This window comes from Linepithema humile, chromosome 2, assembly GCF_040581485.1.
Source record: "Linepithema humile isolate Giens D197 chromosome 2, Lhum_UNIL_v1.0, whole genome shotgun sequence".
Taxonomy (NCBI): domain Eukaryota; kingdom Metazoa; phylum Arthropoda; class Insecta; order Hymenoptera; family Formicidae; genus Linepithema; species Linepithema humile.
Window position 1 is genome coordinate 8,265,858 of NC_090129.1, and position 26,182 is coordinate 8,292,039.

The following is a 26,182-nucleotide window of genomic DNA, read 5'->3' on the forward strand; positions in this document are numbered from 1 at the left end:
TCTGCTTCCAGTTTTATAGTTATTTTTAAGACTTTAGAAATCTCAAATAGGGGTTCTATTCAGAAGAGAGAAATTTACAGGTATTATTTTTAATTACCACATGAAATGTATTTGTCAACTCGTATTTGAGCCAAATGCATAAGAGAGTAAACAACGTGAGTGATCACGATGTTATTTAACACGTATTGAAAATCTACGTTTCCTTAAAAACGTTCTATCGCCGACCGATTATAAATTGATCACTTCACTTTGAATAAAATATTATTTACTTTAAACTTACGTGTAAGTATAGCGCATTATAATCATATTGTGAAAAATTTCGTCTTCTATGTTATTAAATTAATTACATTTATCAAGAACAAAATTTAGCTTCATAATCTTTTCTCTAAATTTGTTGAGTTCACGCTTCCTTATGCAAATATCGTTTTACACATCTGTACATGTGTCAATAATATAAATGTTCAAATAATACAAGATCTAAAAGCATAAATTTATATATGTAAATTTTTATTAAAGAATTATTATAGTGATGTTTTTCGTAAGATTTGCATTAAATTTCAACAATGCATTTAATTTCTAAACCATTATGTAAGCGGTACGATAGAGAAATCATGTTAAACAATGATAGTTTTATTTTTTATTAATTATATGACTGATAAAAATATCTTAACTTCGAAAATTTCATGAATATTGAAATGTAAAGCAATGATTAAAACAACCTATTGTAAGAATTCACTCTAAACTATCAAAGCGCTAATTGAATTATTATATAAGCCTTTTGAAATTATTGTTATATATAAATATATACATATATATATATATATATTTAAAATAAATCATGCTGTAGTAAACAATAGTAATTAATCGTTGGCGACGACGATGATGACAACGACGACAACGATAACAATGATGACAAAAATAATAACAAACGTATGATTAATATTATTAAACCTTATATTTTATTAATTATTATTATATGTACAAAATATACGCATGTAAAACTATATATCGTACGGTTATGTATAATGCTACATACGTATAGAATATATGTTATTACACTTTCTTCCTTATACTTATAACTTATTAATTTTATTTCCTATTTTGGATAATTTTAGATATTTTAATTGTATTTATTATTAAAAATGTATAATTTTATTTATATTTATAATTTTTATATTTACTGATATCTTGAACGTATTAAAAAATTATTAATAAAGGAGAAATAACATTTAACAATGTTACATATAATCATTAAATCATATTAGTATTTATTGGTAAGTTAAAAATTTTGACAAATTACTTTGATAAATTAATAACTTTTAATCTACAAACAAGATATATATATTTAAAATATATTTTCTACCGTTTTATCAAAATTTAAATTGAATTATATATCAATATATCGTGTAAAAATAATAGATTATGCTTTGAATTGGTATAATTGTACGAAAAAAGATGCACTATATTTATATAAGTTTGTATCGGCCTAAATTTAATTTTGATGAAATGGTGTATAAAATTTATATATCTATATTAGGCTAACCTCCGATCTCAGCGATCACATTCATTCTTTATTTGATTTAAATCCAACAGCATCATTCGCTCATAGCAAATATTTACGGAGTTTCCGCTCACAGCAACATGCATAAATATATTACATTGAAAAAATTGTGTTAAACTGAATGAACTGTTATATAAATAATTCCATAAAATTAAACTTCAATTAAAAATGACAGATGGTGATAGGTGTGCGGCCATTTTGGAGTCGACTCAGTGCTGGCAATTTAAAATAATAAAACTTTCCAAGTATATAAAGGCGCATTTTCAATGGCCGATTATAGGAATTCTTGTCATTTTTGGATTGCCTACAATGGGCCGACTCCAGAATGGCCGTTCCTGTCATTTTAAATTTGAGTTCAACTATATATAATTGTATTTACAAAAGCTTATGTAGATTTAACACGGTTTTTTTCAATGAATTATGTCTATACACGTTACTGTGAGCGGAAACCCTGTAAATATACGCCGTGGGAGAATGGTACTGTCGGATTTAGATCAAATCAAGAAGAATGAACGTGATCGTCGACGGAGGTTACGTCTAGAACAGGTTTACATATATTATACATTTTTATCTGCAAAACTGTAAATAAAGTTTAAGTCTGCAGTGCGTATCAAACTTCTTAGAGTCTATGTCAACGAATTAAATTATTGGTTTTGTTTGCAATAATTGGAATTAGTTATCTCACTTATACTTGATAATGTAAACATTAATCAAGTGATTTAAATTTGCTAAGTGACATGTGTTACAGGTTCGACAGCAGTCAAAGGAAATATCAAACCGATTGTTAGAACGTGCTAAAAAGATAGCAAAGGAAGAGCTTAGCAAATTAGAAAAAGATGGGAAGTCAGAACTTAAGCAGATGCACGATAGAAAGATTATGGAAATACAACAGAAATATCAAGAAGATTTAGAAGATATTGGTCAAGCTCATACCTCTGCTGCTTTGCAACCGGATGTTGATGCGATAATAGAAGAAGAGAGAAGGAAAGACAGAGCTGTGGCCTTAAAAAGAGGAAAGGATGCCGCAGAATGTTTAAAAGAAGCAAAACAGAAAGATAGTGCAGAAACCACCCATCAAGAAAGATTGCGTAAAGTACGAGAAGTGGAAAATATGAGAGCTGCGTTGATAGCTAAACTTCCTAAACCAACATCGCCTCAGAGAAGCAACACAACAGAAATAAATTCTTCTCAAGAAGATTCCAATGAAGAAATTGTTCATAAAACATTAACTCCAGAAAAAAAAAATAAAAATGTTTCAAAAAAGTCACCCAGAAGAACGAAGAAATCAAATGTAAAAGAGTACCAAAAAACACTATCACCTAAACCAGGCCCTTCAGGATTACAAAAGCAAGTTGCTGCGCAACTTAATAAAACTCCAAAAAAGAAAGACAAAGTTGATCGTATTGAACATATCATTGATAATACAGCTGATGAACAATTGCCACGAAGAACAATACCAATTAAAACACCGATTAAGGCTGACAAAGTAGGGAGATATAATCCAGAAGATTATACACAGGATACATCAGATAATATAAGCAGTATTAGTAGTAGTAGTTCTAGTTCAATTAGCGATGACTCGTCGTACTTTTCTGATGCTGCAGAGCAAATTACATTTAAAAGAACTCCAACAACAGCTTTGCCAAAGAGCAAAGTACGATTATACGACCACAATCTGCGTCAAAGAAACGTTTACGACGCGCCTCTTGGTATAGTTGAAAGAATTGACATTGGAAATGAGCCAAATGCGATAGAAGTAGCACAGACAGTGAAAAACGCAGAGAATATAAAGACACATATGTGCAAGGGTCGTAAATTAGCTGCACAGCGTCGTGGTGAAGATGCTCTTTTGCGGGAAAAAGTACGGAGAGATTATCAGACACTTATGCGAAATCTAAATCATCTTGCGCAGGAAGAACGTAAACTGAAAGCTAGTCAAATTCCATCCAATGCAGACGAAGATACGCAGATGCGATTATGCCAGAGAAAGAAATGCCAAGAAGAACATCAAAAGAGATTGAATCGTGCAGCTAAAAAAGTTTTGGATACAGAACGTATACCAAGCCAATACTCTCATCTGACGGAAAGAGTGATTACTTTACCAACGCAGAGGAAAGATAGGACATGCAATGTACCTCATTCCACATGGGAAGACCCCCATCTTCAAGAGGAAACAGATATTTGTCATACACAAGAGGATAAAGATAGCGAAATGTCGCGTGAAGAGCAAATATTGGATATGCTGAAAAAAGTCGAGAGACAAAAGAGATTGCTGCTGCAAGAGTTTGGTGCAAGCTTGCCAGATGATATATTTAATGCCAGTGTAAAGTCACTGTTTGAGGACAGAAGACCAGCTGAAACACCACAAGCTGCAGATACTGCCAAGCCTTTATCACCTGAGATTAAAGTCATAAATATGTCCGGTAGTGACGAGTCTGTGAAAAAGGATCGCAAAACGAAGAAACGAGATAAATCGCCCGTGAAAAAGATTGAGATTGCTGTACAGGCAGCACTGGACAAAACTAGTCCAGCGGAGAATAAGAGTGTACAAGTAGAATTACCTCAAGGAAATACAGATATGCCACATTCCACTACAGACACAACTTCACAGATACCTCATCCAATTGAACCAAAAATTACTATCATTACGCCAGAGACAGATAACAGTAGTAATGATTCATCGAGTTCTGAGATGAGTGGGATGATTATTGAAATCGACAAGAAAGAAGTGATTGTAACGCCTAAAAGAAAGACAAGTAGCGTAAGAGTGTCGAAACGACCATCGCCACGGATTTACCAAAAGATCCGTTCAAAGTCAGTTAGTTCTAAAGCGACGTCACCTATGAAGAGGTTCTCGAGATCTCAGCCAGGCTCTCGCTTAAGTAGTCCTCAGAAGAAGACAAAATGTCCGGATGCGCCGGATACAGCCGGAGAGAGAAGAAGAGTCGATATACACGTAAGCCAATCTGCATTCAACGATGAAACAGATCCATCCCAAGAAACGAGAGTATCGATAGATGCCAGTGCGGAAAGCTCGCAGACATATTCAGGCGTGAACGATCAAGATCAATCTGCAAGCAAACCATATCGGGTACGGACGCAAATGAAGAGATGGATTCGAATAAAGGACACGTCAGACACGTCGACATCATTCGCAAGCCCGCCACCGATGAAACCTAAATCAATGTTCGATGCTTTGACTAATGTTACACCGATCTTGGAGATGTTGGATGCCTCTAGGCCTGAGGAATTGAGAAGATTACGACAAGACATCAGTCCGGTTTCCACACCGGAGACTCCTTCGCCACGTACAATGATGATGCCATCGAACATTCCACACCGTGATAGGATTAGCAGAGTACTTAAATATAATTCGAATGATTGTCAAACCAATGACAGTGCTATGTTTTCGTCGACACGACAAGATCAATCTACATTAACGGAACCATCGGATATTTACCAGCAAGAATCTGCGACGTCGGAATATCTACCTATTTCACAACGGCCATCAGTATCGTCTAAAGTCTGCATATGCAAAAATCCCAAATGCAAATTGTTGCATACGAAACTCGATGATATTCATGATTATGCCGCAAAGAATTGTCCTGAAATATTGCAAAAGTACGAGGATTTACAGAATTTATGCACGGAAAGAATAGCATCTCTAACTGATCTCATCGAAAAAGTACGAACTGAACAGAAAGGTAAAGTATTATCAAAGAATTATTTAATATGTATAATTCTGATTTGGTTATCTACATTATAAAATTTTTGTATGCTTTGTATGTGAAGTTTAATTAATTATTCTAAATTCTCTTAAAATAACATTGATGATATGTACATGTATGTGTTAAAACATCATTTTTATGTGGCATAGAACAACATTACATATTTATTGCAGGTATGGATTTTTCTCTAATTGCTCCAAGCGACGAAACCAGCTTAATGCAATTATCTTCACGATTAATGCGTGACGACGAACAAGCAGTGCGCAGACTGATTGAGAGTATAGAAGCAATCCATGCCCAGCTTGCAAAAACTCTCCTTGAATCCCAAAGGTTTGTAGGGAGCGAAGCAGTCCCACAGGATGGATCTTCACGTGACGCGGAAGTCCAAGCGACCACTTCTACTCCCAGAAGTAAATTAGTAGATACAGTTACAGCACATGTACAGAAATCCGAAATAGTAAAAGGCAAAGCTAAGCCAAAGATTGTAAGTGATGAAAGAGTTAATATACAGCTTAATCGATTTAAAATGCAGCAAAAGCCTCAAGCAATGCCTGCAACAAGAACGTCAGAACGTAATTCTTGGCCGCCGTATACACTTCCTCTTCGCGAAGAGGAGATAATAGAAAAATTGTCGAAAGAGATTTTGGAACAAAGCAAAAGCCTGGACAAAGCAAGCAGCGCCTTTGTATCTTTAAAAGGAACTGATGAAATCTCTGCACAGCATAAAATGTCTCCTAAAGATATTAGTCTAAAAAAAAGCATCTCATTAGAACGCGAAACGGACAATAAAGCTACAAAAGAAATCGCTCCTATTCAAGAGGTAAATTGTACATTTTCAGTTATTGGATAAAAATATAAAAAAATATAGGAAAAGACATAATATTTCTACAAATTCGTTTATGTATATTATATTGAGACACAATTGTTATATATTATTTTTTATACGTATTTTCAGGTAACAAAAGAAAACGATTTCATTCCTATGTTAACTGGCATTCCCAAAACGCGCAACACTGTAACATCGATAGGTGCAAGGCCTAAACCTCCTATTACATTGCTAAATGGAATATACAGGTAAAATCAATGAAATAATTTTTTTATACAAGTGTTCGAATTACATTTTTATTTAAAATTTTTTTATATTTCACAAACTATGCTGATCATTGTATTTTATTTGAAATATAGGCCAGAATTAGAATCAGGGCATGAGTTATCAACGATAGTGGAATTTGATACAACGGATACAGTTAGTAAAAGCGTCAAGAGTCCGACAAAATCTAAGCCGTCCGTGCATGTGGCTCCATTACCCGTGCAACAGAATCAAAATTCTTTGCCGAAATTAATAGATCCGACATCTAACATAAAACGTTTTGACGAAAAGTATTTTTCTACGCAAAGTTCACAGGAAACCACAACTATCTGCAGTTCTCCTGAAAAGATAAAAAATACGGCCGATTGCCTCTCGGCAACAAAAACTGAAGCTGAGCGAGAGAGTACACTTGAAAAACACAACAAGCAATTACAATGTACACCGACACATGCTACAACTACAGAAGAACCTATTTCTCAAGCGAAAGATAAACTCGATTCTTCTATAAGTACCGATCTTAACAATCTGCATAAAGATGGTAAATACAAAACGACATCTACCAGTTTGTATAGTTTTTCCGGATTGTCTGGCATTTCCGAAATAGCGAGTTCTCCATCGTCAGATGTTCTGAAGAATGTTTCATCTCCGGAAGAAATGGAAACTGCTCTAAAAAAATTAGGTCTGGGCTGGGCCGTCACGACATTAAAGAAAACTCGAGAAGCAAGTGCTCTTAGTTCATCTTCAAATTCCGATGTTACACCGGTAAATACAGGTAGAAGAATGATTTCTCCCGGTAAGAAACATGATCCAAGCGCACTTCCTGAAATCAGTGACGTATCGTCGATATCGATTAAAGAAGCTAGCAAGAGTACTGAGCAAGCTGTGCTCTTAAAAGGAAGGACTTCTACGCCTAAATTTCATAATTCTAATTCTAACAGTGACGGATCCAGTACTATACATACATCTGGGAGCATTCAAGATGCAAGTGATAGTTTAACTGTACCTAATGTGTCACTTACAAAAACAAAATCTGATAATAAGCTATTACAAAATCCCTGACATAAAGTGTTTTTTATATATAATTTTATTATTTACTTATTACAGGTATATCATATGATATTTCTTATATTTGGGGTTTTACAGGGAATTAGTTATGAGATACGATATTTTCAATATGGGACCATTTTTGAATGTTAATATATAAATGACTTTTATCTTGTACAATAACGATTACAACGAAGAGTGTACTTATACTTTTGCTACAAGTATAAATTATATAAATAAGCGTAAGATAAGGAGGACTACATTCCTAAATAACATAAAAGTCTATAAGATGTGGAATAATTTGGATATCTTTAAATTTGTTATCTGGCTTGCACTAAACGAACAAGATAATGTATTGCAATCGATATTCTTAATATCTTATGACTGGACATAAGAAAATTTGGAAAAATTTCTTTTTTATTTTGTATTATTTTACTTGATATGAAATTGTTTGAAATCATAAAACTAAAATACTTACTAGTTCTATATTATGATTGCAAATGGATGAAATTGAAAAATGTTGAATTATGACTATCATGTTCAGATTAGCAAGATGTACTCTAATAATTTGAAACATGAGATTATCGATTTATTGTGTTAAGAGTATGAAATAAAGACTGAGAGCAATATTAAATGCATATGGCTTGTAAGAAATGTATTATTTGTAAAATAAGAAAGCTAGAGATAGACATTTAAAAAAACAGAAGATCTATATGAAGTATGTGCCTACAAATCTGCATTCTGATTTTATATATATATACTTTGTATTTTTTTTAAATATATATATATATATATGAATATTTATCTGGTTTTTTTTTCTATGAATTTAATAAAAAGATAAAAAACCGATATAATATTATATACATTTGATTAGATTTTAAAATGTATTAATTTGCATAAAATGAAAGATTTACAATAAATATAACAAATGATTTCTGTCATGTTTGGTATTTGACTAATAAAAAAGTAAAAAATATGCTTTATATGAAATATTTAATTAATATATAAAATAAATATATAAAAAATTGAGCATTTTATTTAAAAAACAAAGTATTTTAATCTAATCCACATGAGACATGGATTAGATTAAACCACTATAGTGGCGGTGTTTAACAAAGTACTAGAACATTAGAGACGTGATGGTGTATATTTGTTAAATATTATATTTTAAATATTTTAATTGCTTGAAATATTTATACTTATCTATAGTAAACTTTCATTTCTCAGATATCAATCATTTTTCTTCCCTCTTTGAATGTGGCGGTTAGTCTCGTCACATTTGCTCTCGACCAATCAGCAAAATGTCGGAAAATGTCCGGACCTTTACTTGATCTCTATCGCAAGAGTGAGTTATATATACAGAAGGCAAAGAGGCAATACTCACAGTGGCGACGATATACACGTTCATGATGTAAAGAGATATGCTTAAAATGTTGTACATCAGCGGTATACACTTTTATCCACGATTGCTTCGCGTTTTTCAATACATGGGCTTCACTCAGCACGCTTAACGTTTGTCGATTGAGAATCACCGAGCTAACATTAGACGACTAACATCAATTCGGATGTTGCAGAGTTTCATTCAGTGCCAAAGGTGAGGAATTTAATTCAGCGGGATACAAGCCAGGCTACAGGAGAGAAATCCATATTGACGGAAGAGAGCTGTATCCAATGTGCAACGCATCACGATCGTGCTTCGTCGGAACGCCAAACCTGATAATAATTAGCAGACTCGCCGAATCGTCTCACACGTAGCCGTCCGAGCACTCCGTTTAAGTGGATTTCTTATCCCGTATTTCATAGATATGTCGGCAAATTGAAAATTTACGGAACGGCATTTATCTGGAAGCGGATATTAAGCATCCTAAACAATGAATTTTGTTCTGGATTTACTGCATGTAGTTTTAGAATCATACGGTGAGTAAGCTATGGTTGCTGTTATTATTGTTTATTCAAGGCTCAGACGCACACAACCCTATAAAAATTATACTTGTCTTCCTAAGAATGGCTATCAATGACAGGATATCTGTTTTATAATATGCTATTGATTTGAATGGTTTATAATTTTTCAAGAATTTTTATAATTTATTTATATATTATTGCTTATAAATCAAACAGCAATCTTAAGATAGTTGTAATAGATAAGAAAAGATAGAGATAGAGAGCAATACATTATGAAATATATAGCTTTTGAAAAATTTGCTTTGAATTAAAAGCTATATATTTCTATAGCAAAAAATTGCTTCGAATTAAGACATGATATTTTTAGAAGCTTCTCAATTTAAATATTTGTCAATTCTTTTATTTTTTATTTACAATTTTGTTTATGTAATCATGATGTTTAAAGCGTCTTTATATAATTAAAGAATTTTTTTTAGAAAATTGTATTACTAGTAGATTTTCTTAATATTTTATTTTATATGCAGTAATTCTTTTTCTGTTTTTAATTATACAAGGAAAAGTAAAAGAAATATTTTTAATTGATTTGAGAATCAAAAAACTTCTTTTACTTTTTGATATTGCTTAGTAGTAGATATGATAGAGCAGTATTTTCTAGAATACATGAGTTCTTTAGAGCTTCTGTTCAACACATTGTTATTCAAAATTTCTGATATTGCAAGATTGATCTATCACATAAGCAGCTTAATAATAATGGAACACTGCTAGACATACGTATATTTGTATAATATTCTAATCCAGTTGATTCAATCCAATGAAAATCCATATTTCTTTTAACAAGTTGTGTGTTAAATTTAATTATTTCAGACTGAGAGTATATATGGAATCAAAATGGCACGCAGACGTAAAACCGAAGTAAAAGCATCTGAAAAAACATCCCATAAACATGTACCTGTACGCAAATCTAGTAGACAAATAGCTAAAAAGCAGTTGGAAGAGAAGAAAATAAATGGAGTCATTATACCAACAGTTTCTGAAGACTTAAAGCCCTTTGAAGACTCTACATCCACCAGTGAAGATAATATCCAAGTTGTTTCAAAGAAGAATCAAAAGTCTCAGAGGAAGAATAGCAAGCATAAAGGTACCTCTAGTAACAATGTAGTTGTAAATAGCGAGAATGCTGCATATAATGCTTCTCAATGTAAACGAGACGCCAGCGAAAGTGACAGTCAAGATACTGTAGATAATACAATTGACAAATCAGGAAAACTCAGCCCAGAGAATGTACAGCAGGCTGTTGTCCTTAATCCAAGCAATGAGTCTTTACCTGCATCCGCACCGATGTCATCCGAGGTAGAAATGTGGTCGGAGGATGTCGTAGAGGAAACAATAATCTGTGAAGAAATGGAAGTGGAGGAGAGTGTTGCAGACAATAGTTATTCCTTGGCGCAAGATAATGCTATGAATGAACAAATATCGCATGAATCTAATTTAGATGACAAGAATTTTACGGAAGTTACTGTGATACAAAATAAAAATGATACCGAATCCATGATAGTAGAATCTGAATCAGAGAACATTGCGAATAATAAATGTCGTGCTATTCCACAAAATGCTAATAGTGTACATAAACTGGAAAATTCCATATCAATTACACATACAGATAAATCAGTAACTTCTAGCAGTGGCAATTATAATACTACAGATTCTAATGCAGGTAAACCTTATATTAATAAAAAGAAAATAGTATTAGAAGATCGAAGTGGTAAAAAACAAAAGAATAACAAAACAATTTATGATAAAATAAAAAAGGAAATTTCAGAGTCAATATCTGATAAGATTTCCATGTGTTCTATCAAAGATCATTCTGGTTTTTCTAACAAGGAAGATAATTACAAGGAAGAAAATAAAGTTTTAGAAACAAAAACTGCGCGTGTAGATTCTGCAAAAGAAGACATTTTAAACAAAATAGATAATAAGTTGGCAGATATGCAGATAAGTGAATGTTCAAAGGAGATACAAAAGTTGGTGAATGATCTCTCTAGTATGGAAAGTATTGGCTCTCCGGTGCAACCTCCTTTAAATACAGAAAAACTGTCGCCAGTAGATATCGATGATGAAAGCAGTTCGTCGATATTAGATAAAATGGAGCAATTGCATCGTCCAAATCATTCTGTTGGTTCTCACGTTACAGAGATATTTTCAAAAATTGTAGAACCGAATAACATTATTAAAAATCAAGAACAAGATATTTCAAAATCCGATTCTTGTAACGATAAAATACAATATACCGATCGAGTTTCGTTAAAATCGAAAATCATACAGGACAAGAAATACACAAGTCAGCAAAAGAACATTGAACATTTAACAACTATTGACGAATATCAGGATAGTGAAAAAGATAATAAAGTCGACAATGAAGATCTTAAGTTATGTAGTAGCAGTGAAAATAGTAACGACACATTATTATCATTTACTAATTGTAAAGGACCAGAGTTTGATATAAAAGGTGTAACCAGTAACTCAAGTGATATTGATAAAAAAGGTGAATTCAGACCTCGTAGTGGAAGCACTGATACAACAGGTTCTGAAAGCGGTTCAAACAGTTCAGGCGTGAGACGAAGTAGCAGAATTCGATCTATAGGACTGATGAAACAGAGGTATAAAATCAAGTACTTTAATCTTGAAATGTAAAAAAATATATATTATAATAGATGGGATCGTGTTTTTAAGAATTTAAACAAATAATTTAGTTTAGAAAGAAATTATTTTCTAAAATAAGATAAAGCTCGTAACATGAAAAAAAAAATCTATTTATTTCTAGGTCTCGTGGACGTGTGGTTACCAAGCCTAACATAGATGTCTCAAAAGTAACTCTTCAGCAAGAGAAAGAAAAAGTAGTTAATAATATAAATTCTTTAGTTGTTCAAGAAGTAAAAGTAGAAAATGCTGAGACGCAAAGCGATAAAGAAAGTAATTCTAGTAAGATATCAACATTGCTTGATACATTAGCACCTTTAAGCGCTAATTATAATACTACAGGATATGATTCTGATTCTTCAAAACCGGTTAAAGTAAAATCCCGTTGGCGAAGATCCAGTGAGCTTGAAATGGGTGGTTCAAGTGCAGGATTCGGATCTGTCATTGCTCCCATTTCACTTGGATTATCTGTTACACCGACATCTGAATTAGGACGCAGTGCGACAGTGAATACGGGAGAATCTACATCATCAGAATCGAAATGTAACATTACTAGCACAAACGTAAAAACGGAAACAGAGCCGATTAAAGATGCAACAGTAGCATCTAATAACGTATCGACTGTTTCAAACGCAGTGCCGCTAATTCCGAAAACCATAGGAGCAAAGATTTCCTTGCCGATGCTTCTTGAAGCAGAGAATCGAGAAATGGAAGAAAGATTAAGTCAATTTGAGCATTTACGTGAAAATTTATATCTTACTGAAAGGTAATTAGGAATCAAGACATTAATATAATTTTATTTGCTGTACATGAATACTGCTTCTCGCAGTTGCATACATAATTATAATATTAAATATTTATAACATTTGTTGTGTGCCAGATATACGAATAAGGAAACTAAGAGAATGGTGTGTGACTGTTTTTTAACTGAAGATGATATTGAGAGAGGAGAACTTGGTTGTGGGGAAGATTGCCTTAATAGACTTCTCATGATAGAATGGTAAATAACTATTTTTAATAGAAATGTAATTTTTTTTTATAATTGGTATCTATATGTACTGCATGAAGAGATAAACGATAAAGCGATAATATTTCCATATTTATTACAGCGGACCTAGATGTGTAGTAGGTGGCAGATGTACAAATAAGAGATTTCAGAATTGTGAATATGCCAAATGTGAAGTGTTTCGTACGGAGAAGAAGGGTTTTGGATTACGCGCGGTTGTCGATATATTGCCGTGAGTGAAAGATTCCAAGTAAATAAAATATTGAAACTAAATGAAAAAAGATTTCTCACTTTCACGTCGTACTTACAGAGGCGAATTTATAATGGAGTATGTAGGTGAGGTCGTGGATCCGAAAGATTTTAGACGCCGTGCAAAAGAATATTCCAAAGATAAAAACAGACATTACTATTTTATGGCACTGAAATCTGATCAGATTATAGACGCAACTATGAAAGGGAATATATCGCGATTCATCAATCATAGCTGTGATCCAAATGCGGAAACGCAAAAAGTAAGTTTGTAAGAAATTAATAAAAATTATTTCTTGATTAAATTTTTACGATAACACGTATTTTATTAATGAATAAATTCTTTACAGTGGACTGTAAACGGAGAATTGCGAATAGGATTTTTTAACAAAAAGTTCATAGCTGCTGGAGACGAAATTACATTTGACTATCACTTTCAACGTTACGGGTATGTTTCTCAGTAATATATTTTTAATTTTTTTACATATTGTGTACATTGTATATATGTGTATCTCTGTTTTTACTTATGTGTATGCGATTTATTTATTAGCAAAGAAGCACAGAAATGTTACTGTGAAGCACCGAACTGTCGAGGTTGGATAGGTGAAACGCCTGAAGAAGAAAAAGAGAAGATTGAGAAGAAAGAGAAGCAAGAAAGCGAGAAAGATGTCAAGAAGAAGAAAGAAGAAAAGAAACCTGCTGATTATATGGAAGATGAGGATGTAAGTATCGTACAAGTTACAAGAATAATAAGGCTGTTAGGCAATAACTTTTTCATTACTTTGTCTTTTTATGTCTTTATTTTAGTTGGAGGAAGAAATAGACAAGTTGTGCTCAGCTGGTTTGAAAAATCGTGTGCACACGTTAACATTAAGTAGATTAATGGTTCGCAGCAGAGAATTAGAACACAGAACGCGCCTGTTACGTCTCATACAAAGTGGCGAACAGCCCTGCCGAAGATTGTTCTTGGATTATCATGGATTGCGCTTGGTTTGGAGTTATGTCATGGACATTTCTACAAATGAGTCCGAAGAAGCTCAACAGTTTCGTTTAGAAGTGTTAAAAACCCTAAGTACACTGCCAATACCGAACAAGACAATGTTGATGGATAGCAAAATATATGGTGTAATCGAAAGATGGGCGAAAAGATTATATCTTTCGCCGAATACCGATTCTCCGGAGGACGACCAGATTAAATCAAAGACGATTTGTGAAGAATCGAACAGTAACTTCGATAGCAATGATAAGAAAAGTCCTGATGAACGTCTGAATGACATTCCAGATAAGCGTAATAACAATATCGAAAGTTGCTTGGCAGTTAACGAAGTTAAATCAGAAAGCACGGAACAAAGTCTTATTCCCGATTTAGCTTCTAGTCTTCTTGTTGAATGGTCCAATCTGAAAGAAGTTTTCAGAATACCGAAGAAAGAAAGGATCGAGCAAATGAAGGAACATGAAAGAGAAGCAGGTTGGTTTCGTTTAACATAAAAGTATTAAAAAATAAAATTTCGTTTTATTTAATTTTTTTTTTTTTTAATTTTTGCCGCAGATCGAGGATATAGAGAAGAATTAGAAAAGGAAGAAAAGAGAAGCACATCGTATGATAGGTACGTAATGTATCATGTATTAGTAATGTGCAATGATAAATAAATTAAGTTAAATATTTCGATTTATCATTAATTGATTTCGTAAATTCTTAGACATAGATCTGATAGATACAGCCGAAGTGAGGTAGACAAACGTGGTGACAGGAGACGAGGACGAGAATCTCCAGAGGCTGAGCACAGCAGGACGAAGGATAAAAGAGTAGAAGAACGAAGCAGTCTAGTTCCCATACCACGAATGACAAAATACGAACGTAGACAATTATTCGCACTGAAAGTCGCGAAAGAAGAGGAAGAAAGGCAACGCCGTCAGCAACAAGAATCATGGCAAGAGCATGAGAATAGATGTTTGGCGTTGGGTATAGATCCTCACGCCACTGCCATGGTTGATCCCCAAACTGGCTATCCTATTTTTTACAATTCAACACTAGGCCAATGGCAACATTATTCCACTCAAGGTCCTATTTATTAATATTTCTGCAGAAGTGTTTGATTCTTAAAATAATTTCTACATATATTTATATCTTTTCACAGACGGGGGAGAAGTAACGCAACAATGCACCTCTGTATATGTAGGAGGCTCCCAATCTACCGCTATAGTAGGCCAGAGCTCTCACGTGCTGTCATCAACGATGACATCCGATATATCATCCGGAATTACAACTGGCATCCCTTCTGGTGTGCCATCAGTAGTTTATTCATTAAATCAAACGCCTGTGTTCAATCAGACATCTTCCTATTCCTTGGTATCACATCCGCAACCATATTCCGATGGGCAACTGTCTCTTCCAAATAGTTCAGTATCTGTTTTAGCGACATCCCTTTTGTATCAATTCAACAAACGCCTTACAATGATATAATTTGATCAAAAAATTTGCAGATCAACAATTTCCCAATCTCACGTCTGCGGAAAATGCTACGACGAATCGGCCACCGCAACCTGAAATTCCGCCAATAGATTTGCCACCGAAATGGAAGAGTGCAACGGATAGCAGAGGTAGAATATACTACTATCATGTAAAGGATAGAATATCGCAATGGCTACCTCCACCGCCCGACCATATCGGAGTGCAGCCAGATTCATCATCTAGCGAAGAATCTAGCGAAGAATCTAGTTCATCGAACGAGGATGACGAGGACATTGATGATGATCATAATGAAGATCAAAAGAATGATGATGTCGAGGCAAGTAGCGTTGTAACAGAAAGTCCTTCGAGCACATCTAAACCAAATATACCTAAAAAATTAAGTACTCCTTTGACTGGAAATACACTGCCAGTTCCTGAGTCTAAGAAGAGAAGAGTTGGACTGGTTCAAGAAAGAATTATTAGTGTAAGTATTATTTATTTATTTTATATCAACATTAATAAACAATTTCTAAAAGATAAATAATGAAAATGGCGATAAGAGCCGTTGCAGGATGTTCGTGCTAAATTTTTAATTTTTCTTAAAGAAATTAGTAAATTAGTCTACAAGAGACAGTTAAAATGTACACCGATCTCAATTCGAGATACTTAAAGTGTACGAAAATTTTAAAGTACATAGTTCTCATATATCGAGAAACTTTAATGTACGTATAGGAATTATTGTAAAGAAAGGAAGAGAGAAAAAATATCAGGGCGCGAGTGGCTAAGCCGGGAATTGAACCCGGGTCTTTCGCTTGCCGGGCGAATGTTCCGGCAAGCGAAAGACCCGGGTTCAATTCCCGGCTTAGCCACTCGCGCCCTGATATTTTTTCTCTCTTCCTTTCTTTACAATAATTCCTATACGTACATTAAAGTTTCTCGATATATGAGAACTATGTACTTTAAAATTTTCGTACACTTTAAGTATCTCGAATTGAGATCGGTGTACATTTTAACTGTCTCTTGTAGACTAATTTACTAATTTCTTTAAGAAAAATTAAAAATTTAGCACGAACATCCTGCAACGGCTCTTATCGCCATTTTCATTATTTATCGTTTGTTAAAACATTTGGAGCCTTCCATTATATGTGGTTTAAAGTTTTAATTTCTAAAAGGTTACAATAAAAAAATCTTGGAATTTTTCACAATATTATTTAATTTGTTAATGCAGATTATATGGATTTAATATAGATTGTTAATACAGTTAATTTAGAGTTAAAATTTGCATAACTTGTGCAAATCTGACAGTTTTTATCTATATTTGATACAATCTGTATATAATTGTTTATATTACAGCCACGTAGGGAAGAGGATCGTGTTGATCATAAGGTATATAAAGAAATAAAAGAGAAATTACGTCGACAGAAGGAAAGAGTAAAACTGAAAGACCATGCTGAGAAGCTAAGGAAGCACAGACGAAGTAATAAATCGAAGTCTCATTCGCGACATGGATTGAACAAGCTGCAACCAATATCAGCCGACATGTCTCCTACATCTGAAAGGAAGATTAAGGATACGTTTAGAATAAACATGGCTAATGTAATGGTTCATTTCTTAAATCCATATAGAAAAAATGACTGCAAGCAAGGCAGAATAACTAATACCGAAGATTTTAAGCATCTAGCTAGAAAGGTATGTTGAGTTTTTACCTTAACATAAATTATTGTAACTTATAATAGTGCTTTTCATGATTGCATATTCTTTTACAGTTGACACATTTTGTACTTGCGAAGGAGTTAAAGCATTGTAAAAGCGTAGATGAGTTACAATGTAATGAAAATGTTAAGTATAAAGCAAAAGACTTTGTACGTAAGTACATGAGCAAGTTTGGCGCAGTGTATCAGAAGGGTACAGACGAGGATTAGCTGTGTAATTTATAAAATAAAATTGTTATTTATTGCGCGAGTTCTTTACTTCAATTATTGTGAGATATATTTAGATAATGCTCGTATGTAGATACATTTCTAATTGTATTACTGTAAAATAGACAAGTTTGTATATGACGTTTACTGGGTTGCTGTTGTATGTGTGCGCGCTCTCTCTCTCTCTCTCTCTCTCTCCCCCCTGACATGAATAACATTTATAAAAATAAAATAAATTTTGCATTTATAAATTTTATTTTGTATTATCAGTATTTTATTTACATGATACAAAAATTAATTCTCTGATGTGTGACTTTCAAAATGGAAAAAAGCAATGTAAAGTTTTAAATAAAAAAATTCCATGTTTATAATATTAATTATTTATCAATTGCAGTCGTCAGTTTTTTAATTAGCATTGTCCAAACACTCAAAAAGTAATTCATTTTAATAATTTTTCTACAAGGAAATAAATATTTTGAAATTTGTGATTTGTATGTATTAACACTCAAAAATATTTTAATGAAAGATTTATAAATCTTTTAAGCATAGTTTAATTTACGCTCATTGTTGATTCATTTATTAATACATACATTATTCGGTTATACAATAATATTGTTAAATCTAATCTGTTTGGATAGATCATTACTATCATTATCATCAATATATTTTTCTTCTGAAAAAGGCTGCGAGACGCCAGATTTGAGACGCAAGAAGAAAGCAGCGTGAGAAAGGAAATACCGTACATGCGCAAGCCACATGCATGTGTGCGCAGCGCTTCGGCTAGTTTCAAACACTAGAAAAGAGCAGCATACTATTTCCACCTCCTTTCTTACGTCCATTTTAGCCGGGATTCTTCGCAATTGTAAAGGCTGATGGCAGAGAAAAACGTAAGTCGTGAAAGGCTATTGTGCGAATACGTTTCTCGATTTACGCTTTTCTCTGCCTTACCATGTGTCCATGACTACGACAGACATAAGTGCTTACGTCTCGTTCTCTGCCATCAGCCTAACAGGAACACATGATGATATAGGAGCCATAGGAGCTCACTCGGAGTAGTGCTGTCATCTTTTGGTTAGCTACAACAATTACTAACAACTGTACATGATGGTAAGTGTACCGACTGATCTAATCAAGAGTAAGCTCCTATATCATCATGTGCTCCTGTTAACTCCTTTTAATTTCTTGACCGACTGATCTAGTCAAGAGCAAACTCCTATATCATCATGTGTTCCTATTAACTCCTGTTAATTTCTTGAAATTCCGGCTAAAATGGACACGTGACGTCAGCGGGTCTTGGTTGTGTGCGTATGGAGTTCTTCGAGGCAAACTGGCAGTTCTAGTCGGAAACGTCTAAAGCATGGGTAGTTTATGATACACCAAGAAAAGAGTATATATCGTTTATTTGTGTCCAACAAAGATATTAATGTTAAATGCTTTAAGGTAAGCTCATTAAAATAATAGTATTTGTAAGTAATAATGTAACAATCATTTATTACTCATATAATATGTTATTTCATATGAGTTAAATGTGCACTCTACTTAGCTAACCTAAAAAAGATTCTAAACTTTACATATCCAAAGTTAATAAAGAAAATAAAACGTATTTTATTTTATTTAATGATTAATCTGCAATATGATTATATTACGTCAATTAAATGATTTATTCTACATTGTTCATTATTCTGTAATAAAAAATTGTAATCATGTTTTAATTATATATCTGTATAATGCTGATTTAATACTTAAATTGATCGACACTATATATACACGTTACATAAATGATATATATACATAATATACGTAGAGCATTTTATAAAATAATCTTTACAAACAGCAAAAATTGCAAATCTAATTAAAATAATTTAGAAAATAGGTACACAAATAAATAATTTTTTTATTATTTTAGAGGATTAGTTAAATGTATTTATCGTAAGGAACATTAATAATATAAATATTTCAGAAATATTTCTATAAAATATATTCCATTTTATATGCGCATAATGGATGTGTTAGAGCCAGAATTAATTTGGGTTGATGGACGATGCTATAGATTTTATGAAAGTAGTGTTTGGAAAAATACTCATACATCAGCCCCATATATGGAAGACAGAGAATCTGTTTGTTCAGAAGAAGAATCTGAAACTGATATAGAAATAACATTTAATGATACACGGTTACAACATAGCTTTTACGTACCCAAGTGAGAACTTTTTTTAAATACATTATTTTAACATAAGCATAGCTTATATTATATTATTCTTTATTGCAATATTTAGAATCTTCCACTCATATATAATTGGTGCAAAAGGTTTAGTACTTAAGAAATTGGAAAATGAGACAAACACAACTATAGAAGTACCAAGGAAGGGAAAAGATGGAAACATTGGTAAAAATAATATATTACATTATTAATAAAACATGGGAATAATATTATTAATAAAACATGGGAATAATATTATTTTAATTTTTAATGTTATTTGTAATTTCTGAATGTATATCTGTTGACAGTTATTACTGCACGGGATCGTAAAGCTATAATATCAGCAAGACATAGAATTAACTTGCTAGTAGAGACTTCGAGGAAAAAGATACGTTACACACATTTCTTATCGATTCCATTAAATAAAAAGGAAATAATTGATAAATTCAATTCTTTCAAAGATGATGTGTTGGAGAAATATGGCAAAACTGCATATAATATTGATGAATCACTTTTCCAAGATCCATCTAAATTGCATCTCACTATTGGAATGCTCAAATTGCTTGATATTAATGAGAAAACTCAAGCAATTGATGCTCTCAAGATTTGTAAAGAAGAAATTATAAAGTAAGATAATATTGACTTATATGAATAATAACAATATATAGTATATAATAAATTACAAAATTAAATTATATAATATATATTTTATAATTCACTACAAATATAATAATTGATGATTTATTTCTAATAATTTATATAGGATATTTTACTTATAAATCAGTCATTTTTAAAGAATTCTTAAATAATTACATAATCTATTGCAGTCCTATTCTTAAAGAAACTGACTCAATAAATATACAATTACAAGGAGTTGCATGTATGAATGATGATCCCACTGAGGTTAAAATTTTGTATGCACAAATCGCTCACAATGAAAAATTACAAGAGCTTGTTGATAAAGTTGCAAATTATTTTCTTCACATAGGTAAATGACATAATCATCAGTATTACTTCGGAGCTATTCTGAAAATATACAACAGCCATAGAACGTTAATATTGGGCACAGTATGACATATTTACTTCAGTTTTTTAGCAAAGGTTTTCTTTGGATAGTACTTCAAAAATAGATTGACTGTTTTGATAATATAATTTTTTCTTCTATGTAAAGTAAGATATTAAATGGAAAGAAATTTTTAAACATTTATAAGAAATTTTTTATTATGTCAAATGATTGAATAGCTCTGATGTATTTTATATTATATAGATTGAAATGTCTTTTTAGCACATATAATATTGTGCATTATCAAAATAACATCTATAATAATTTCTTAGTTATTATGTAGTTTTGTAAAATACACATTTTTATATATAAATATAAGTTATTTTAATGTCTCATACACTAATACATATTTTTTAATTTTAGGTTTAAAAGAAAATGAATATGAAAAAGTAAAATTGCATGCCACTCTAATGAATACATCATTCAAAAATGATTACCAAGCAAGATTTAAAGATAAATATAATGCAAGTGAAATTCTAAAAGTAATAAAACATTTTTATACATATAGTTTCAAAACCAGTAATATAACTAAATAATAGTAATAGAACTAAATAATTATTTTACATTTTAGGTTCACAAGGACACATTCTTTGGGGAAACAATATTAAATCAAATTGATATATCTGAACTTAACACTGCTACCAAAGGTAGTTACTATAAATCAATATGTAGCATTACTTTTTAAATGCAAAAAAACATAATAGTAACAATAATTTATTTTATTTATTGATGTATTTTTATCGCAAAAAAAGTTAGTTAAATGTATAATTTAACTATAGCAATCTTCTTATGTTACTATTTTATTCATATTTTTTATTTTTAATTAGATACAATAATGGGTATCTTGTGATTAAAGATATATAACTTGTAATATTAAATAGATTTAATAAACAAATTAAAAATGCATATTTTTATTATTTTTTATATTTATATTTTATTTTAACTCTGGTATCTAATCATGTTGATTTAGATTTATCCATTGGACACTTTTATTCACAAAAATAATCCAGAATTAATTTCAAATTGTAAATTTGTAACAATTGATAATAGAATTATCAAAATTTATAGTTGAGAATTAAATATAATTTATAAATTTTAGAAATTTGAGAGAAAATTTTAAAAATTGAAGTCCAGAAATTATTGTAAAAATTTATATGTAGAATGATGCTTATAAAAGATGATTGTCAAAATGTTATATAGAATTTTTTAATGTATTTTTAAATAAAAATTAAAAAAATTAGTTTTTTATATTAGAGGAAAAATAAAAAGTTACAAAATTAAATTGATATATTAATGAAGATTCCTGCATGAAAATATAATTAGATCTGTGTAAAGGAAAGAGTAAAAAAATTAATATTATATTTTTAATGAAAATTTTATAAGAAGAAAAAAAGATAAACTATATTAAAATTCCAATTTGTAATTTAATTATGGAGACATATAATGTAGAGATATTTTAATGTGGAAGATTATAAAATTGATAAATGATTTCTCCCGACCTGTTTTTCGTTGAGGAATATGAATTTTTAATTGACCGGAAAATCTTTCCTGAATATACTGCAATAATAGTAGGGCATCTTTTTAATTAATATTTGAATTGTTTACTAATTATGGATGTTTTGAGAACGCATGCGCATTAATAATAAGATAGTGTCACTATGTCAATAAAGTAGACGAATCAGAAGACACGATACTGGCCGAATTCTAATCCTACATTTTCTTTATCAAACGACTAACAAGCCTGTTTTCACCAGTTTTCATTTGTTTTTCCGAAACACTTAACCTCATTTCTGTTAATTTTGATTAAATATAATTAATATTTAGTTAAAACGTATCAAAGAGGTATAACATTTTTACATTTTATAAATAATGAATCGGTGGAAACGTATTATTTCTTATAGAAAGAGTAACAGATAATAAATAAACAAAGATATATTTTTAATTTGTAATTCTAAGAATAGAAGCCATGTGACCAATCTGAGATGTTTTATATCGTTTCATGTATGCTTAAATTATGAATATTGATGTTTATAAATGTGGAAAAAGTCAAGTTAGCACAATTTCTTTTTTAAATAAATAAAAGACATAACCTCTAAAACAAACGGTTTACATATTCATAAAGTAAATTCAACAAATTGAAGTATGGAAAGGTGATTTAAAAAAAATAAATTTATGCTTTAAGCTTAATATAGCATGCTCCGTTTAATATAATAATTTTTTAGTGCATATTATGTGTATTTTATACATATATTTATTTTAACATATATATATGTGTATAGCTAGCATTATAATATAACATTATATATTTCTAATTAAGTAGAATCATTTTTGCTTATTTATTATATTTTATTTAGCATTAATATTAATATTATTTTATTTAATATTAGCATAGCAAAAATGCATGGTGTCAGAAGAATATTAGTTTTCTGCACATTGATAACCATCTTGCCAACCATGCTTATAGCAATTCCTCTGTATCTACGGCATATTTTTTATGCAGATGTTGCATATGCTGTAACTGAATCTGATGTCATGGAGATCAACGATGGAATTTCAACAATATTTTGTTCAGTAAGAAAAAATATAATTTGATATTAAAGTTACTTAAAAATTTGATGTTACTTCCATGATTGCATACATATAAATATAATTCACACACCACAAATAATATAAAATTTTATATATTTATTAAACATGATAAGAATGCATGAATTAATATTGTTTATAACATTAAATAAAAGTGAATTGATGTAATATATTGTTCCCAATAATAATAATAATGTTTTATGTGAGCAGATTGTATGTGATAAAAAATTTATTTTACAGGAACATACTTTACAGATGAATAATACTTTTAATGCTTTTCAAACATCTCGGAAACCAGAAAGAACAACAAAACAGAAGCATATAAATTTAAAAAAGAGCATGAGTATAGCAGATGATTCATTAGAGTATTGGGGATTTTACTTACTTAAAGGTGCATCTGTATCACTCTCTGTATGTTCAAGGTAAGAAAATTAAAAAAACTAAAAAGTATTATTTGCAATAACAGAAAGATATAAAAGATGTATGTGTAATTTTATTTATTTAAGATTATAATATATTTATATACAAACTATTTATTTAGATTTGATGGAGCTTCTATCTTAGTGGTGAAAGGGGAAAGAAATTTACGTACTTGTGGTTTGTTGGAACATAATTTGAAAAAGGAACAAGTGCATGAAAATATGTTTTTACCAGGTGCAGACAAACAAGTTGAAGTAATATATGAATCAAATGCACAAGAAATAGATTCTAAGGAATCAAACACTAATGATCTTACGATCATAAACAATGCTAGTGATGTACATAAACCAATTATAAATGTAAGCCCCAGAAATTCTTCCAAAAGAAGTTTTGAAGTTCCTACAAATATAGATAACAGTACATGGGAATATACTACAGAGATTGAAAGAAAATTTAGAAAAGATTTAGAGGATCTGTATGAAACTGCAGCATCTTATGTTCACAAACATATAGGTGAACAAAGCGTGAAAAATTCTAGAAAATTGAGACATATTAAACGCAAGCTCAAAAATAGAACAATACGTAAATTAATAAAGTTAAAACGACAATTGAAATCATCTAGATCGATGGAGACTGAAGAAGATACTCAACAAAAAACAAAAGTCAAAGATAATGTACGTGTCAAAAGATCCATTAGAAACCGAGAACTCATAAAACCATCTTCCTTATTAGATCAGGGCATCAAACATGGTGGAAATACTGATAAAAACTTTACATCTATTTCTAATGAAGAATCATCCCTTTCCAGCTTTGAAACTGGTTTATTTAATTGCTATGATGGAACAATACTGTTAGCTCATGAATTTGAACCTTCTGATCAATGTACTAATACTTCCTATTTGCTCACCAAGAAGCACGTACAAGCAAACCACCATGTAGAAGAAGATGGTTACTATTATTATATTTTCTATAGCGACAACGACTTTGTGACCAACGATATTTATGCGATTTTTGATATACATAAGCCGACTTTCCAATATGTAAATGTGACTAAGGCATGTATTAATGAAACTAAATGCTCATTTTCTTTAAATATGTTATCAGCGGATAAAGTAATCGTCGAAATACCAACGAAGGATGGTATAGAGCATGATGAAAAAGATGACTTTAGCACTCTAATTTCTATTTGCCAGCCACGAATGGGCGCATACATGATTTTTCCAATTGCCATGCTATTCTTTATTCTTAGTTGCGCTTTCATGTGAATATAGAAAAGCCTATGGTTTTACTTATAGGTACCTGCGAAAATAAGTATATGCGAATTTTTAAAAGTACTGTTTAATTCTAAGTATATTTTAGCAAGTAACAAACTCAAAGTACAATTTAAGTACACATTTTAGTAAGTAATTAAGTACATATTGATTAAAGATTTGTATGAAAAACAAAGGAAGAAAGTTACATTAAGTTTTTGACTGGATAATTTGTTAACTTAAGGGATAGGACCTAAAATTATCATCTTTTTATTTACAAATTGGCCTATGGAATCAATTGTTTTGTCAATTAAAATATCGAGGCATTTGTATCAATTAACGATTGAAAATAGTTTATTATCAGAAAAGGGCATGGGTAATAAAATAAAATTGTTTATTTCAAGTTAATTTCAATTTTAATAGTTTTTATAACTAAGATTTGAAGATTAGTTATAAAAAATATGTATTAAAAATTGAAAAACCACAACAAATGCTTCTATAATTTTTTTTTGACGTCTTTTTTAGAAAATTTCCCAAATTGATTTAAGAAAAACTGACCGAAGAAAACATTCCATAATTCTGAACATACAATCTTATGAGATTGAAATGTATACTCAAACATTAGGTAAATTTAAAGTAAAATTGTAAAATTTTTTTTTAGAACGCTGCATATAGATGTAATTTTTATAAATATGCAAAGTGAAATACATTACTTTTTATAACATCAAGACGTAAATTTATGTTTGTATGTTTTTGTATTACCTATGAAGCAATAAATATATTTTTTAATGCTATATTGAATATATAATTGTAACGGAACAATTCTTGATATTATTTTATCATAATTTTTTTGAATGTACATTTAAAGTTTACATGCTAATTATTTGAATTTGCCACGATAAACCCCACTATAAAATCGCAAAGCGTTATGGGAAAACGTCATTTCCGTCATGCGCAGTAGCAGATGATGGAGAAAATACCTAAAAAGTCGTTATAACAGCAAAAAAAATCGTCA

General features: G+C 31.1%; 3 protein-coding genes across 4 annotated transcripts; all 3 read left to right on the forward strand.

Moving 5' to 3' along the window:
* Positions 1–1,584: 1,584 nt before the first annotated feature.
* LOC105678885 (uncharacterized) lies at positions 1,585–8,223 on the forward strand. Its single transcript, XM_012378591.2, has 5 exons — positions 1,585–2,107; positions 2,310–5,265; positions 5,463–6,109; positions 6,245–6,363; positions 6,475–8,223. Exons 1-5 carry the CDS (start codon positions 1,982–1,984, stop codon positions 7,436–7,438), a joined length of 4,812 nt encoding a protein of 1,603 aa, XP_012234014.2. The 5' UTR covers positions 1,585–1,981; the 3' UTR covers positions 7,439–8,223.
* A 487-nt stretch (positions 8,224–8,710) lies between these two features.
* On the forward strand, positions 8,711–17,789 carry Set2 (SET domain containing 2). Of its 2 annotated transcripts, none has more exons than XM_012378553.2 (15): positions 8,711–9,340; positions 10,190–11,982; positions 12,147–12,788; positions 12,903–13,022; positions 13,132–13,260; positions 13,339–13,540; positions 13,628–13,725; positions 13,828–13,999; positions 14,085–14,745; positions 14,827–14,884; positions 14,978–15,339; positions 15,416–15,676; positions 15,762–16,213; positions 17,083–17,418; positions 17,496–17,789. In XM_012378553.2, the coding sequence occupies exons 2-15, from the start codon at positions 10,214–10,216 to the stop codon at positions 17,649–17,651; spliced, it is 5,418 nt and encodes a 1,805-aa protein (XP_012233976.2). In that variant the 5' UTR covers positions 8,711–9,340; positions 10,190–10,213; the 3' UTR covers positions 17,652–17,789. The 2 variants fall into 2 exon arrangements, with proteins under 2 accessions (XP_012233976.2, XP_012233977.2); XM_012378554.2 differs by having other exon boundaries at positions 8,712–9,340; positions 15,416–15,559.
* Positions 17,790–18,825: 1,036 nt separating this feature from the next.
* On the forward strand, positions 18,826–25,961 carry LOC105678895 (uncharacterized). Its single transcript, XM_012378603.2, has 10 exons — positions 18,826–19,088; positions 19,609–19,848; positions 19,925–20,034; positions 20,157–20,475; positions 20,676–20,836; positions 21,275–21,393; positions 21,483–21,558; positions 23,412–23,482; positions 23,738–23,919; positions 24,039–25,961. Exons 1-10 carry the CDS (start codon positions 19,072–19,074, stop codon positions 25,180–25,182), a joined length of 2,439 nt encoding a protein of 812 aa, XP_012234026.2. The 5' UTR covers positions 18,826–19,071; the 3' UTR covers positions 25,183–25,961.
* Positions 25,962–26,182: the final 221 nt, after the last annotated feature.